This window comes from Ogataea philodendri (genome assembly GCF_020536065.1).
Source record: "Ogataea philodendri strain CBS6075 chromosome Unknown scaffold4, whole genome shotgun sequence".
Lineage (NCBI taxonomy): Eukaryota > Fungi > Ascomycota > Pichiomycetes > Pichiales > Pichiaceae > Ogataea > Ogataea philodendri.
Genome location: NW_025763821.1, coordinates 280574 through 294607, shown reverse-complemented (window position 1 = coordinate 294607; position 14034 = coordinate 280574). Strand labels below are relative to the sequence as shown.

At 51.1% G+C, this 14034-nt stretch overlaps 16 protein-coding genes across 16 annotated transcripts; 7 read left to right on the top strand and 9 right to left on the bottom strand.

Moving 5' to 3' along the window:
• Positions 1 to 18: 18 nt before the first annotated feature.
• OGAPHI_001144 (uncharacterized protein) lies at positions 19 to 1935 on the top strand (the record flags this gene model as incomplete). Its single annotated transcript, XM_046201874.1, has 1 exon — positions 19 to 1935. One exon carries the CDS (start codon positions 19 to 21, stop codon positions 1933 to 1935), a length of 1917 nt encoding a protein of 638 aa, XP_046064054.1.
• Positions 306 to 1316, bottom strand: OGAPHI_001146 (uncharacterized protein; the record flags this gene model as incomplete). Its single annotated transcript, XM_046201876.1, has 2 exons — positions 306 to 930; positions 1231 to 1316. The coding sequence occupies 2 exons, from the start codon at positions 1314 to 1316 to the stop codon at positions 306 to 308; spliced, it is 711 nt and encodes a 236-aa protein (XP_046064056.1).
• Positions 1482 to 1808, bottom strand: OGAPHI_001145 (uncharacterized protein; the record flags this gene model as incomplete). Its single annotated transcript, XM_046201875.1, has 1 exon — positions 1482 to 1808. The coding sequence occupies one exon, from the start codon at positions 1806 to 1808 to the stop codon at positions 1482 to 1484; it is 327 nt and encodes a 108-aa protein (XP_046064055.1).
• A 613-nt stretch (positions 1936 to 2548) lies between the features above and the next one.
• On the top strand, positions 2549 to 3787 carry OGAPHI_001143 (uncharacterized protein; the record flags this gene model as incomplete). Its single annotated transcript, XM_046201873.1, has 1 exon — positions 2549 to 3787. One exon carries the CDS (start codon positions 2549 to 2551, stop codon positions 3785 to 3787), a length of 1239 nt encoding a protein of 412 aa, XP_046064053.1.
• A 32-nt stretch (positions 3788 to 3819) lies between these two features.
• OGAPHI_001141 (uncharacterized protein) lies at positions 3820 to 5703 on the top strand (the record flags this gene model as incomplete). The annotated part of the gene is made up of 1 exon (XM_046201871.1): positions 3820 to 5703. One exon carries the CDS (start codon positions 3820 to 3822, stop codon positions 5701 to 5703), a length of 1884 nt encoding a protein of 627 aa, XP_046064051.1.
• OGAPHI_001142 (uncharacterized protein) lies at positions 3841 to 5682 on the bottom strand (the record flags this gene model as incomplete). Its single annotated transcript, XM_046201872.1, has 1 exon — positions 3841 to 5682. The coding sequence occupies one exon, from the start codon at positions 5680 to 5682 to the stop codon at positions 3841 to 3843; it is 1842 nt and encodes a 613-aa protein (XP_046064052.1).
• A 119-nt stretch (positions 5704 to 5822) lies between the features above and the next one.
• On the bottom strand, positions 5823 to 6625 carry OGAPHI_001140 (uncharacterized protein; the record flags this gene model as incomplete). Its single annotated transcript, XM_046201870.1, has 2 exons — positions 5823 to 6134; positions 6359 to 6625. The coding sequence occupies 2 exons, from the start codon at positions 6623 to 6625 to the stop codon at positions 5823 to 5825; spliced, it is 579 nt and encodes a 192-aa protein (XP_046064050.1).
• Positions 6626 to 6861: 236 nt separating this feature from the next.
• On the top strand, positions 6862 to 8448 carry OGAPHI_001139 (uncharacterized protein; the record flags this gene model as incomplete). Its single annotated transcript, XM_046201869.1, has 1 exon — positions 6862 to 8448. The coding sequence occupies one exon, from the start codon at positions 6862 to 6864 to the stop codon at positions 8446 to 8448; it is 1587 nt and encodes a 528-aa protein (XP_046064049.1).
• OGAPHI_001138 (uncharacterized protein) lies at positions 7380 to 9961 on the bottom strand (the record flags this gene model as incomplete). The annotated part of the gene is made up of 5 exons (XM_046201868.1): positions 7380 to 7514; positions 8050 to 8424; positions 8969 to 9369; positions 9440 to 9771; positions 9918 to 9961. 5 exons carry the CDS (start codon positions 9959 to 9961, stop codon positions 7380 to 7382), a joined length of 1287 nt encoding a protein of 428 aa, XP_046064048.1.
• On the top strand, positions 8730 to 10526 carry OGAPHI_001137 (uncharacterized protein; the record flags this gene model as incomplete). Its single annotated transcript, XM_046201866.1, has 1 exon — positions 8730 to 10526. The coding sequence occupies one exon, from the start codon at positions 8730 to 8732 to the stop codon at positions 10524 to 10526; it is 1797 nt and encodes a 598-aa protein (XP_046064047.1).
• Positions 10527 to 10537: 11 nt separating this feature from the next.
• Positions 10538 to 11572, bottom strand: OGAPHI_001135 (uncharacterized protein; the record flags this gene model as incomplete). Its single annotated transcript, XM_046201864.1, has 1 exon — positions 10538 to 11572. The coding sequence occupies one exon, from the start codon at positions 11570 to 11572 to the stop codon at positions 10538 to 10540; it is 1035 nt and encodes a 344-aa protein (XP_046064045.1).
• OGAPHI_001136 (uncharacterized protein) lies at positions 10851 to 11420 on the top strand (the record flags this gene model as incomplete). Its single annotated transcript, XM_046201865.1, has 1 exon — positions 10851 to 11420. One exon carries the CDS (start codon positions 10851 to 10853, stop codon positions 11418 to 11420), a length of 570 nt encoding a protein of 189 aa, XP_046064046.1.
• Positions 11573 to 11705: 133 nt separating the features above from the next.
• On the top strand, positions 11706 to 13979 carry OGAPHI_001132 (uncharacterized protein; the record flags this gene model as incomplete). The annotated part of the gene is made up of 3 exons (XM_046201861.1): positions 11706 to 13345; positions 13410 to 13681; positions 13771 to 13979. 3 exons carry the CDS (start codon positions 11706 to 11708, stop codon positions 13977 to 13979), a joined length of 2121 nt encoding a protein of 706 aa, XP_046064042.1.
• OGAPHI_001134 (uncharacterized protein) lies at positions 11952 to 12260 on the bottom strand (the record flags this gene model as incomplete). Its single annotated transcript, XM_046201863.1, has 1 exon — positions 11952 to 12260. One exon carries the CDS (start codon positions 12258 to 12260, stop codon positions 11952 to 11954), a length of 309 nt encoding a protein of 102 aa, XP_046064044.1.
• On the bottom strand, positions 12578 to 13189 carry OGAPHI_001133 (uncharacterized protein; the record flags this gene model as incomplete). Its single annotated transcript, XM_046201862.1, has 1 exon — positions 12578 to 13189. The coding sequence occupies one exon, from the start codon at positions 13187 to 13189 to the stop codon at positions 12578 to 12580; it is 612 nt and encodes a 203-aa protein (XP_046064043.1).
• On the bottom strand, positions 13359 to 13994 carry OGAPHI_001131 (uncharacterized protein; the record flags this gene model as incomplete). The annotated part of the gene is made up of 1 exon (XM_046201860.1): positions 13359 to 13994. The coding sequence occupies one exon, from the start codon at positions 13992 to 13994 to the stop codon at positions 13359 to 13361; it is 636 nt and encodes a 211-aa protein (XP_046064041.1).
• Between the last annotated feature and the right edge of the window lie 40 nt (positions 13995 to 14034).

The following is a 14034-nucleotide window of genomic DNA, read 5'->3' as shown; positions in this document are numbered from 1 at the left end:
CTTTTCGTCTTTAAAGCCATGTCGAACCCTAACCAACAACAAAACCAGGACGATCTGTCTCAGGGGATTCAGAACTTGAACGTTGGAGCGCCGCAATTCAACCCGACCGCTGCGTCGGCCTTCGTTCCTGGCCAGTATGGCCAACAGTATGGTCAACAGTACGGCCAGTACGGCCAGTATAACCAATACCAGCAATATAACCCATCGTATGGACAATACGTGCCGCCTCAGTCATTTGGATACGATGCCGGAAATGCGTACGGATACCAGCAACCCCAGCAATCCAACCAGATGTCGTTGGAGGACTACCAGAAACAGCAACAGGAGGCTCTTAGCAAGACCAGCAAGCCAAAGACCAAGCTGAAGTTGAACCTTAACAGTAGCACCGTCAAGGCTCCTGCCAAGAAGAAGGAGGAACCAAAGAAGGAGGAGCCTAAGGAGGAGCCAAAGAAGGAGGAGGTCAAGACAGAGCCAAAGAAGGCCGAGGCTAAGGTCGAGACCAAAGCTGAGCCAAAAGCTGAGCCAAAGGTGTCTGCCAAGGCTGCTTCCAAGGAGAAGATCGACAAGACTACCAAGCCAGTTTCTTCTGCCTCGGTCATCAAGGAGCAGGAGGACCAGCTCGACGAGTCGGTTTTGCAGGACATGTTTGGCGGCAAGGACCACATGTCGATCATCTTTATGGGACACGTTGATGCCGGAAAAAGTACGATGGGTGGTAACTTGCTATTCTTGACTGGTGCTGTTGACAAGAGAACCGTCGAGAAGTACGAGAGAGAGGCCAAGGACGCAGGAAGACAAGGATGGTATCTTTCTTGGATCATGGACACAAACAAGGAAGAGAGAAACGACGGTAAGACCATCGAGGTGGGAAAGTCGTACTTCGAGACCGAAAAGAGAAGATACACCATTTTGGACGCTCCGGGCCACAAGCTGTACGTGTCTGAGATGATTGGTGGAGCTTCGCAGGCCGATGTTGGTATCTTGGTGATTTCTGCCAGAAAGGGAGAGTACGAGGCCGGTTTCGAGAGAGGAGGCCAGTCCAGAGAGCATGCCATTCTGGCCAAGACCCAGGGTGTCAACAAACTTGTTGTTGTGATCAACAAGATGGACGACCCAACGGTCGGCTGGTCTGAGGAGAGATACACCGAATGTATCACCAAGTTGTCGATGTACCTCAAGGGAGTTGGCTACCAAAAGAACGATGTCACCTACATGCCTGTTTCTGGCTACACGGGAGCCGGTTTGAAGGAGAGAGTCAACCCTAAGGAGTGTCCATGGTACTCTGGTCCATCTCTGCTGGAGCTGCTGGACGCCATGCCTCTTGCTGCCAGAAAAATTAATGATCCGTTCATGCTTCCTATTTCCGGGAAAATGAAGGACTTGGGTACCGTGGTGGAAGGAAAGATCGAGTCTGGTCACGTCAAGAAGGGCCAGCAACTAATCATGATGCCGAACAAGATGCAGGTCGAGATCCTCACCATCTACAACGAAACTGAGGCCGAGGTCGACACTGCCGTTTGCGGAGAGCAAGTTAGACTCAAGTTGAAGGGTATCGAGGAAGAGGAAGTGTCTGTCGGATACGTGCTTTCGTCTGTGGCTAACCCGGTCAAGACGGTGACCCGGTTCGAGGCCCAGATCGCCATTGTCGAGCTCAAGTCGATCTTGTCGTCTGGATTCTCCTGTGTGATGCACGTCCACACGGCCATCGAGGAAGTCTCGTTCTTGCAACTGCTCCACCATCTGCAAAAGGGAACCAACAGAAAGTCCAAGAAACCACCTGCGTTTGCTAAACAGGGAATGAAGATCATTGCTGTTTTGGAGACCACCGAACCCGTGTGTTTGGAGACCTACGAGGATTATCCTCAGCTTGGTCGGTTCACCTTGAGAGACCAGGGCCAGACCATTGCCATTGGAAAGGTGACCAAGCTGTTGTAAGCTTGGACTCTGGCCTTTTATTGCTCATACATACTACACACGCGCCGGTATATATAGTCGAATCGAGTGCTGTACAGAGTTGGACGTAGCAGTGAGAGAGCTAACAGGTTGTCGTGTTGGGCAGATATCTTCCGGAACGTTTATTCGGCGAGTAGCGTAAATGTTTCGAATTCCTCTCTTTAGCTCAGTTGGAAGAGCATGAGACTGTAATTGTTCACGTAATCTCAGGGTCCCCGGTTCGATCCCGGGAGGGGAGACTTTTTTTGGACACTGCTGGCCCATCCGGTAAGTGTGTGCACTTTTTTTTCTGGCGTTTTTTCTGAAGTCACAGGTTCGAGCCTGGACGGTGCCCAAACAGTTGGCGCATTCGTTACCGCGAGGGAGACTAAGGTCAAAAAAATTTTGAGGTTGCGGGTTCGAACCTGGCCGAGGAAAATAGAGCACACGGTGTATCTTGTCGAACTGAGCACCAATCGGCCTGACATTTTGCAAGTAGCCTCTTGTACACAGAGACAAAAATACCAGGCCGGTTTTGCACCCAAATGGCTGCCCCCACGTTAGCTACACCGCCAACTAGTTGATAAATTTTTTTTTAAAAAAATATTTCACAACCATGAAGCTCGACACAACGCACATGCGCTACCTGAACCAGGACGACTGGCGAGTACTCCAGGCTGTGGAGAACGGGTCGCGGAACCATGAGGTGGTGCCCACGAAGCTGATCGGACAGATCGCCAACCTCAAGACCGGCATGGGCTCTGCAAACAGAGCTATAAGCGATCTTGCGAAATTGAGTCTCATATCCAAGCTCCGGAACGCAAAGTACGACGGGTACAGGCTCACATATAACGGGTTCGACTATCTGGCGCTTAAGTCGATTTCCCAGCGGAAAAACATCGCCGAGCTGGGCACCACCATTGGTGTTGGAAAAGAGTCGGACATCTATGCTGCCAAGGACGAGGACGGGATCAGCAAGGTCCTGAAGATCCACCGACTGGGACGTGTTTCGTTTCGCACGGTTAAAACCAAAAGAGACTACTTGCGCAACAAACAGGCACAGAGTTGGATGTACTTGTCGAAACTTGCTGCCGAAAAAGAGTACGAGTTCATGACGATTCTGTACGAGAACGGGTTCGAGGTGCCGAAACCGCTGGACCATTCACGCCACTGTGTGCTGATGACACTAGTGGTTGGGTTCCCGATGCGCCAGCTCCGCGAACATTTCCAGTACAAGAAGCTGTACTCGCAGCTACTGGAGTTTGCCGTTAAGCTAGCCAACCACGGCCTGATTCACTGTGATTACAACGAGTACAATATCATGATCAAGGAAACAGGCACGTACGACCCGGCCAGTGAGCTTGGGTTTGTGGTGATCGACTTCCCGCAGTGTATTTCCATCAATCACGTGGACGCAGACTTCTACTTCAAAAGAGACGTGGAGTGTATCAGACGGTTCTTCCGCAAACGGTTTGGGTACACGCCGAAGGACGACTCCACGATGCTCGACACGGACGGCTACGGCGACGGGTACAGACACGCATACCCGGTTTTTGCCAGAGACGTGCACAGAACAGGCGACTTGGACCAGCAGGTCAAGGCCTCTGGCTACAAGAGTGAGAACGACTCGGAGCTGGCGGGAGCTTTGGGCAGCATGCAGAGAGACTACGAGGGAGACGAGGAAGAGTCTGACGAAGAGACTGAGGAAGATGACGAGTCCGAGGAAGACGAGGAGGACCTTGCGTTCTCGGAAGAAGAAGACGAAGAGGAGTCCGACAACGAACGAATCATCCAGGCCCTCAGCGAAGGCCAGGAACTGAAAACAGACAAGTTTGGTAACTACATTCTCGAATAACTACAATATCTCGATACTTAATTCACTCCATTATGCGAATAATTATCTCACACTTAACGAGTAGCCATAGCCTTAGTAACAACTCTCTTAAGAGACAACTCAGCCTTTCTCAAATCGTCAGCAGAAGAGTCCTCGATCTCAAGAGCAGCAAGAGCCTCGGAAAGAGCAGCCTCGACCTTGTCCTTAGCACCCTTCTTCATCTTGGCAGACAGGACTGGGTCAGTGACAGTAGCCTCGATAGAAGAAACGTAAGACTCAAGTCTCTGTTTTTGCTCGTGCTTCTTGGAGAACTCCTCGTCAGCCTTCTTGAACTTGTCGGCGTCGTTGATCATCTTCTCGATTTCAGAGGTGGACAATCTACCGATAGAGTTGGAGATGGTGATGTTGGCAGATCTACCGGTGGACTTCTCAACAGCAGTGACCTTCAAGATTCCGTTAGCGTCAACCTCGAAAATGGCCTCCAAGACTGGCTCTCCAGCTGGCATTGGTGGGATGTTCTTGAGGTCGAACTCACCAAGCAAGGTGTTCTCGCTACAGTTGACTCTCTCACCCTGGTACACTGGGAATTGCACGGTGGTCTGGTGGTCGTCAACAGTGGTGAAAGTTCTTCTCTTGATGGTTGGCACAGTGGTGTTTCTTGGAACAACTGGAGCAAAGACGTTACCTTGCATAGCAACACCAAGAGACAATGGAATAACATCCAACAACAACAGGTCCTTGGTCTCATCAGAGGTGGATTGACCAGTCAAGATGGCACCTTGAACAGCAGCACCGTAAGCAACAGCCTCATCAGGGTTGATGGACTTCTCAAGTTGCTTACCGTCAAAGAAGTCGGACAACAACTTTTGGACCTTTGGAATTCTGGTAGAACCACCAACAAGCACAACCTCGTCAATCTGGGACTTGGAGATCTTGGCGTCCTTAAGAACTTGCTCAACAGGAGTCAAGGTAGACTTGAACAGAGCAGAGTTGATGTCCTCGAATCTGGCTCTGGTGATGTTGGCAGCAAAGTCCTCACCCTCGAACAGAGAGTCGACCTCAATGGTGGTCTGGGTAACAGAGGAAAGGGTTCTCTTAGCTCTCTCACAGGCGGTTCTGAGTCTTCTCAAAGCTCTAGCGTCACCAGAGATGTCCAAACCGGTCTTCTTTTGGAAGTCCTTCTTGAAGTGCTCAAGCAAGTTGGTATCGAAATCCTGACCTCCCAAGTGGGTGTCACCGGCAGTAGCCTTAACGGTGAAAACACCACCAGCAATGTGCAGCAAGGAAACATCGAAAGTTCCTCCACCAAGGTCGAAAATCAAAATGTGTTTCTCCTTCTCGGACTTACCAGCACCAAGACCGTAAGCAATGGCGGCAGCAGTAGGCTCGTTGATGATTCTCAACACGTTCAAACCAGCAATGGCACCAGCGTCCTTGGTGGCTTGTCTTTGAGCGTCGTTGAAGTAAGCTGGGACAGTCACAACAGCCTTCTCAACCTTTTGGCCGATCTTGGCCTCAGCAATCTCCTTCATCTTGGTCAAAACCATAGAAGAAATCTCCTGTGGAGAGAAAGTCTTGGTCTCCTCCAAGTACTCAACCTCAATCTTTGGGTTGCCGTTGTCGTCGACGACCTTGAATGGCCACGACTTGATGTCCTTTTGCACAGACTCGTCGGAGAAAGCTCTACCGATCAGTCTCTTAGCGTCGAACACAGTGTTCTTTGGGTTCAAAGCGGCCTGGTTCTTAGCAGCGTCACCAATCAGTCTCTCTTCTGGAGTGAAAGCGACGAAGGATGGAGTAACTCTGTTACCCTGCTCGTTAGCAATGATCTCAACAGCGGAGTCATATGTAGCAACACAGGAGTAAGTGGTACCGAGATCGATACCAATAGCACCTTGGAAAACACCGTCAGCCATTATGTCTATTTGTATAGGTAATTAAAGAAAGTTAACCCCCAAAATTTTACCTTGAAATATTCCCAAAGTGAAAAATTTTTCAGAAAAAAATTAGCAGCTTTTGGTCCGCGCACGCTGAGTTCTTCAACAGTTGCACCGCCTCAACTTTTGGTAGCACGGTAGTTGAAGATTTTTGTTTGGATCAGTCGTTCCGCGTGGAGCACTTCTTCTTTTGATCCGGAGACTTCTATGAGTTGTGTTTGATTAGTTTTCAGGTCCAGCTCGTCTGGCGAGTGGATCTTGATTTTTGCGGTTGTTTGCTCTCGGATCTTTTCGATGTCTCGTCCTTTCTTCCCGATGAGCGACCCTGCTTCTTGTCGGAGCACTCTGTACTGTTTGGCGATGGTGGTGTTGGTGTTGAGGTCCATTTTCTGAAGCGGGGCCCGTTGTTTGTGGGTAACGGCGGTGTTTTCCTGTAGATAATCAATTCGAGTTGGTGGGCGAGGAACCACCGTTTTTGGGGCCGTGGTGACTATTGGCGGGATATCGTGTTTGTCCAGCCGATACACCGATCCAAACGAGTAGTGTTGCACCGGCCGCAAAGAAAGTTCGTGGCTGCCAAACCGCGGCAGAATAACAAGAGGGTCGTTGGGCAACGAAAAAGTTATCTTGTTAGAAAGAGGGCTGCTCAACTTACCAAAGAGTAGATATCCCAGACCCTCTGCGGTGGGCCCGAGATTGACACTGCCCACTCCATCAAACAGGCATGGACACGAAACAGATCAATAAACACGTTGGAGACTGTTTGTTGGGGGCCCAATTCGTCCAAAAGAGGGATCAGCCGTGATTTGGGACCGAGCACCAGAGTGACGGTGCCAACTCCACTGTCTTCACAGGGGTCCAAATAGGCTCGCGCTGGACTAGTCTGCAAAGGGTCCTCCAAAAAGGGTCTCAACGATAACATTGGTGGGTTAAACAGAACAAGAGTCTACACGAACTCTACTATCCCCTCCTTTTGACACATACAACACGAACCCATGTTGTGTGCCATCCCACCTTTCCCCAGACAAGCGTGACATCCCACCTGGGAAATCGCTCCGTTATCGCATACAATTACCCGATTCAACACTCCCGCGACCCGAAAAAATTATCGCGATATTTTTCCCCAGTGTTAAGTTTTTTGCGCTCTCTTATCCGACCATGAGCGTATCCCTGGCCCAGGCCATCTACTCGGCAGTCAAGCCGATCATACGGATGTACCTGATCATACTGACCGGGCTGTTCATGACGAAAATGGGCTTTGTCAGCGTTGCTACCACAAGAGCACTGAGTGATCTGGTGCTGCTGCTATTTATGCCTGCGCTGGTGTTTGATAAGATCGTTTCTTACATCTCGATCGACGACATCAAGACAATTGCCGTCACGTGTCTGTCTGCGTTCATGATGTACTGCTGCAACGCCGGGGTGACCGCCGTGATTGTGAGTTTGACCCCGGTGCCCAAAAAGAAAAACGACTCCTGGATAGGTGGGGCCATGCTGGCTGGTATCATGCAGAACGTCTCGGACATCCCCATCTCGTATTTACAGGCGTTGACGGTGTTCTCGGAGGACGAGACGAACAAGGGCACGGCCTATGTGATTATCTGGCTCACAATGTATCTGCTGGTGCAATTCAACTGCGGGATGTTCCAGCTGGTGGAATACGATTTCCGACGCAGTCACGACGTGGAAGAAGAACCCAAACCGCCAGCGCTCGAGCCGATCGCCGAGGAGCCGGGCGCCGTGGAGGACGGCGACCCAGAAACCGCCAGCAAGCAGTCGTTGTCGAACACAAGCTTGTCGAGCTCCAACAGCTACGAGTCCGCCCGTCTCGAGGACCTGGAACCGCACGCACTGGTCAACGACCACGAGGTGCACACGCTGAGGGCCGCGGTGGCTCGCATCCCGTCTGCACGCAGCCACATCGACTACGGCCTGTCGCGCACCACGTCGAACGCTTCGTCGATCCCGTCGGTTGTGCTGTCCCGCCAGTCGAGTGTCCAGAGCGGCGCGCAATCGCACGTCCAGGAACTGATCCGCGAGTACTCGCATAACGAACCGTACAACCGGAACGTGCCCACCAACATGAAAATCATCACAGAGACCAACCTGAGCTCCAAAGACATCCAGAACGCAGGAAAGTCGCCGTTTGTTCGCCGCTACAAGTTGCATTACCTCATTTTCTTCTTGGAGAACTTCAAGAAGCCCAGCTCCACCATGCTGGTGGTTTCGCTGATCATTGCGCTGATCCCGTGGCTCAAGGCCCTGTTTGTGCAGACCGACGTGTACATGCCCACGCCGCCCGACAAGGAGCCGCCGCTATCCTTTTTGTTGCAGTACGCCGACTACTGCGCGGCTCCGTGCGTGCCCCTGGGACTGTTCATGATCGGATGCCTGCTCGGTCGCCTGGAAATCACAGCCATTCCGCCCGGGTTCTGGAAATCGATCCTGTGCCACACAGCTTATCGCCTCTGCATCCTGCCCATCATCGGCATCCTGTGGGTGTACAGACTGAAGTCTGCCAACTGGATGACCGACTCGATGGCCCAATTCGTCACCTGCCTGGAGTTCTCGCTCCCTTCTGCTACCGTGCAGGTGTACCTGACTGCCAGCCACATGGACCCGGAAAAGGGCACCGACACCCAGATCAACTGCCTGTCGTTGTACATCATTGCCCAGTACATCTCGCTGGTGGTCACGCTGCCTATAGTCGTGTGCTACACGCTGAAAAACGTGATAGACATATAGTTTTGCTACCAGTCAATAATGGACGATCGACGCAGAATATTTATTATATACTTTTAAAACCATCCAAACTAAGGTGGGTCTGTCTCCCTGCTGTATTTTCTTTCATCGTGAAGTTATTCAGGCTGTTGAAACACGGACTGCGCCTAGTCCAACATCCGCATCGGCTGCACCGCCACAATCTTGCCAGATACATCAACAACCGGTTTCTTGTTTCCAGTAAGGACAAGGTCTTTTTCTTTCTATTGCGCAAGGACGTGGACGCTGCTTTTTACCGCAAAATAATGGACAACCCGACAAACCAGGTCCAGGTGAATGCATCGGAGGACGAGCGACTGTCTGCTGTTTTGAACTCGGGCAAACGCAGACTCATGAACGCTTTCAAGACCACCAAGGAGTCTTCGTATTTCAGGAGCATCACCTCTGCCATTCAGCAGAGTTTTGCCTACGACGAAGAGACCGCCTCGATTGCTGCAGTGCACGTTCCAGACGACACAAAAATCGTCCTGTATCGAACATATACCCGGTTTATCAGCAATGAGTACATCACAGAGGTTTCTGGTTGCATATACTGTCCTGGAACGATGAACAGGAAGAACAAGCTGATGATGTCGCTGATCCAGCGACTTTCGAAACCAAACGTGCCCACGTCCACCGTTTCGCAGATAGAGAGCGAGATCGAGGACTCCTTGACCCACCCAGACACCAAAACCGCAGACACAGACTCTGCGTCGACAGTTTCTTCTGGGTCTGAGTCGACGGCCTCGTCCTCGGTGAACGACACGATCCGCGACCGGATCCAGGGCATCATGGCCCGGAACATCCCACGCACCCCGCTCAACATCACGCTGTACTCGGACGACAAGACCGACTCTCTCTTGGGAGCAAATCTGTACACCGACAGCGTGGGGGCGTTCAATTTGTCTGTTGCCTCGTCTTACAAGCCGTCGTATATCACTGTCTCGTCTTTGGAGAACCCGGCGATCCAGGAAACCCAGATCGCGAACGTGATCGACCCAAAAGGTGTGAGTGTGATCACAGACATCGACGACACGGTGCGAACGACGGGAGTTTTGGGCGACAAAAGAGAGCTCTTTAGAAACGTTTTCGCCAGAGACTTCAACGAGTGCGAGATCCCGCGGCTGGCCGTCTGGCTGCAGCAGCTCAAGTCCCAGTACCATTGTCCCATTCACTACGTTTCGAACTCGCCGTGGCAAATATACAACATTGTTTGTGGATTCATGGACTACGTCGGTTTGCCTGTTGATAGCATTAGTTTGCGGCAGTATTCGGGCAATCTGATCGCCTCGTTCACAATGCCCTCGTCTGAGAGAAAGAAAGACTCGTTGATCAAGTTGTTCAAGGATTTCCCAAATAGAAAGTTCATCTTGATTGGAGACGCGGGAGAACAGGACATCGAGGCATACGCACAGCTGGTGAAATTGTTCCCAACACAGGTGCTTGCCGTGTACATCCGAGCGCTCAACGGGGCGTTCTCGTCAACGGGCGAGGACATGAAGGTGTTCAAAGAGCTGGAAGCAATTCTTGCAACCAGAGACCGTCATGTGGAGCCCAAGACAGAAAAGAAAAAAAAGAAGTTCACTCCTATTCCTCCGCCAAAACCAAAGAACCTCCAAGGAGAAGCACTCAAGCTGTCGGACCCGCCCAAAGACCACAAGTCGTACAGGGACTCGCTGCGATCGCCGATCCTACACCGGGAATTCATTAGAACACAGATCTCCAACACTCTATCTCATTCCTCAGATTATATACCTCTAGATCCGCCGCCACTCCCAAGACGTGGCTCGCTGCACCGGTCGTTGCCGTCGCCTCCGCCGGTTCCTCGTCGCCCAGCAGAGTCTCCACGGTACGCTCCCTTGTCACCGACGAAAACGTTCTCGTTTTCGCAACACCCTGAAAGTCCGTCGGAAGATTACTCTTTTGACAAGAAAAAAGAGCTGTGGAAAGAACGGGTCCAGGCAGTGGTTAGCGAGTACCCGCCCGAGGTGGACTTCCGGTTCTGGTGGGACCCGTCCGACGTGATGAACGAGTCGTTCGAGGCTGTCCAGCGGGCACAATAGGCCGCCTCCACTCAAGTTGCATTATTTTCCTCAAAAAAAGCGTTCTTGCCGTCTCCGTAGTCCTTGATATTCTCCTCCTCCACCTCCTCTATAGCGTCGCGGAACGCAGACATGTCGATCTCCGTTCCCTTGTCTCCTGTATCTTCTTCCTGGTAGAACTTGTCGGCAAACTTCTTGATAATGATCTCTCTTCCCGTCAGGTCGCGCTTGGCCTTGTCCTTGCTCTTCTCTTTTTCCTGTGTGTGTTTCAGCTTCCATTTGGCAAACGATGCTGGCGTGATCGGAGTCAGGTTCGTCTTTGGCAGCTTGTCTCTTTCTGTCTCGATGAAATCCTCCAACGTGATCTTTGGCTGTGCGTCCAATGCCATTCTCTCCAACCGTCTCTGTTCCTTGGTTTTGAGAACAAATCCTGGCGGAAGAGAGTGTCTGTACTTACACTCCTTGTTCTGTTTCGGATCAGAGTCCGGACACGTCCAGAACCAACCGTATTTTCCATCCTCCACCGCGCGGATGAAATGCTTACAAACAATGTCTGTGGTGGTCTTTGGGTTGCCATGCTTGGACAAAATCACCTTTCTCAGCTTCTCCTCGTCCCAGTTGTCCATTGTGTCCAATTTCTTCTCCTCGTCCTTGTCGTCCGAGTACAAATCTCTCTTGGCGGCCTTTCTACCCACCGTCAGGTCGTGGCTGAACTTACAGTTCTTGCCTCTTGTACACGCACCAGCTTTGAAAAATTCACACAAGATCGACTTTGGATCCACTCCAAACGGCACTTTCTGTGTGGGGATAGACGATTGCAGCAGCTTGGCCGCCTCCTTCTTGGCGTCCTCGGCAGCCTTCTTCTCGGCAGCACGCTGCTTGGCCATGGCCTCGGCCCGCTTGTCTACTCCCTGAGATGTGACCTGGTTCACAAACTGTTGCACCTTCTTCGACTTGTTCTTGTTTTTCAGCCCAAAAGTCTTGTCCTCCATCTGCTTCTGGACCTTCTTGGCCTTGTTCTTCTTCTCGGCATCTTTTTGTGCCTTTTGAGCCTTCTTTGGCGGCATCTTGCTCCACTTGGTAAACTTTTTTTTCAGTGTTTTTTTCAAAATTGCCCAAACTTTTCAATTATACTTGCACAGCCAGAATCGACATAAAATATCCCAAGCTGTGATTGTGAATTTCTCTTGTCTTTTTATTATGTTGGCACTAAGAGTCAGATCGTGTGCAAAAAACGTCCAATTAGCGCGCGGCTACCACAGATTTGCCGCCAACAACCTGAAAACACCAAAGATGAGAAAAGAGTTCCGACTGGCGTTTGTTTCTGGCCTGTTGCTCGCAACTTCCTACGTCTCCCTAACAAACAACAACCTTCGGTCCGATTCGCTGCCCAGCCAGAAATCCGCCGCCACCGAGCAGAAACAGTACTTTTCCGTGTCCACAAACTCACTTGACGGGATCTCGTCCCAACAGAACAAACAGGGCATCTATTTGCTCACCGACGACGAGGTCAGCAAGCGTTTGAGACAGTATGAGGAATCGTACAATGTCAATCGCGGAAAAGGCGTGGTCAGATACGATATCTGTCAATTGCCAAGTAACAACCCCATTGAAGACGATAGAAGCGAGAAGATCGTCCAGGTGCCCGTTCAGGATAGAGAGAACAACAACGCCCGTGTTGAAACAGACTGGCACTTCTGGTCTATTTTCGACGGCCATGCTGGCTGGAACACCTCGGCCAAGTTGAGAGACCATTTGCTGGACTACGTGATCAACGAGCTTGATCAGGTCTACAAAGTTAGTGACAAGAATCTCAGATTGATTCCTTCGAACGAAGCCATCGACAAGGCCATCAAACAGGGTTTTTTGAAATTGGACGACGAGTTGGTCAACAAGAACGTGCAGAAATTGCTGGATTTACCAGGAAGTAAGGCCCGTGCAGCTGAGCTGCTGATGCCCGCTCTGTCGGGATCGTGTGCCCTGATGTCATTCTACGATACACACTCGCACAGCCTGAAGGTGGCCGTGACAGGCGATTCGCGTGCCTTGCTGGGATCACTCGACAACGAGAATCACTGGACAGTGACCGCGTTGTCGACCGACCAGACGGGTTCCAACCCAACAGAGGTGGCCAAGCTTCTGAGCGAACACCCAAACGAGCCGAACGTGGTGAGAAACGGAAGAGTGCTTGGATCGTTGGAGCCTTCAAGAGCGTTTGGAGACGCCAGGTACAAATGGGACAAAGGCACACAGACCAAAGTGGCTAACCAGTTCTTTGGAAGACAGCTGCCTGCCAACTTGAAGACCCCGCCATACGTGACTGCCGAGCCGGTTGTCACCACGCACGAGGTTTCTCCATCAAAACACGATTTTCTGGTGATGGCTTCTGACGGTCTGTACGAGATGCTCACCAATGAGGAGATCGTTGGATTGGTGGTGAGATGGATGGAGAACAAGAAGATGGTGAAGCCAAAGAAGTCGTTTGTGGACACCATCTGGCCAAGCTCGAAAGATAAACTACCTCTTGTGGAGGACGTGACCGACACCGGGTCAAAGAGCAAACAAAGATTACAGACCAAGCGGAAGTCGAACGAGCTTGGGTTCCTACTAGAAGATGAAAACGTGGCCACACATTTGATTAGAAACGCACTAAGTAATGGCGGGTCCAAGGAGGAGGTGAACATGCTTGTGAGCATTCCTTCGCCGTTGAGCAGACGCTACAGGGACGACCTGACGGTGAGCGTGATCTTCTTTGGCGAGGGCGAGAAGCACGTTTCCAACAGCGCGCTCGAGATCAACCAAGAGGCCACCAAGGGCGGACTGACGATGAAGGCGAAACTGTAGCTGGGGCATTTAGCAAGCACAGTTTCCGATAGCTCCCGTTTCGTCAGTAGGGGCGTTGAGGTCTATTCTTCCTGAGGAGGATGGTTGGTCTGCTGGTTTTGCGGCCTCTTCAGGTATTTGTTTTCCAATTGCTGTGAACACCTCGTTGACGTTGAGAGCTGATTTTGCACTAGTTTCGAAAAATAATAAACCTTCTTCGTCTGCCAAAGCCTGGCCTTCTTCCACAGACACGCTTCTGCGACCCTCGATCTCGTCTCCTGTTTCCGGGTCCACCAAAAGATCGTATTTGTTACCCACCAACGCAATCACAATGTTCTTTGAGGCTTGTTCGTGTAGTTCTTTAACCCAGTGTCTGGCCTTAATGAAACTGGCCGGTTTCGTGATATCGTACACCACCAGGGCAGCCTGGGCGTTTCTGTAGTACAATGGAGCCAGATTGGCAAATCTCTCTTGTCCCGCGGTATCCCAGATTTCAAACTTGATGGTTTTGGTTCCGATGGTGCATCTTTGAGTAAGGAAGGCTGCGCCGATCGTTGGTTCTTTGTTTTCCTGGAAATCGTTGGAAACGAACCGCAGAACCAGCGACGACTTTCCCACAGCGGCTTCTCCCAGAAGGACAAGTTTGACTGACGTTTGTTTCGACATTGAGAAAGAATAAAGTATTTTAATGAAGGAGAAAAGATTA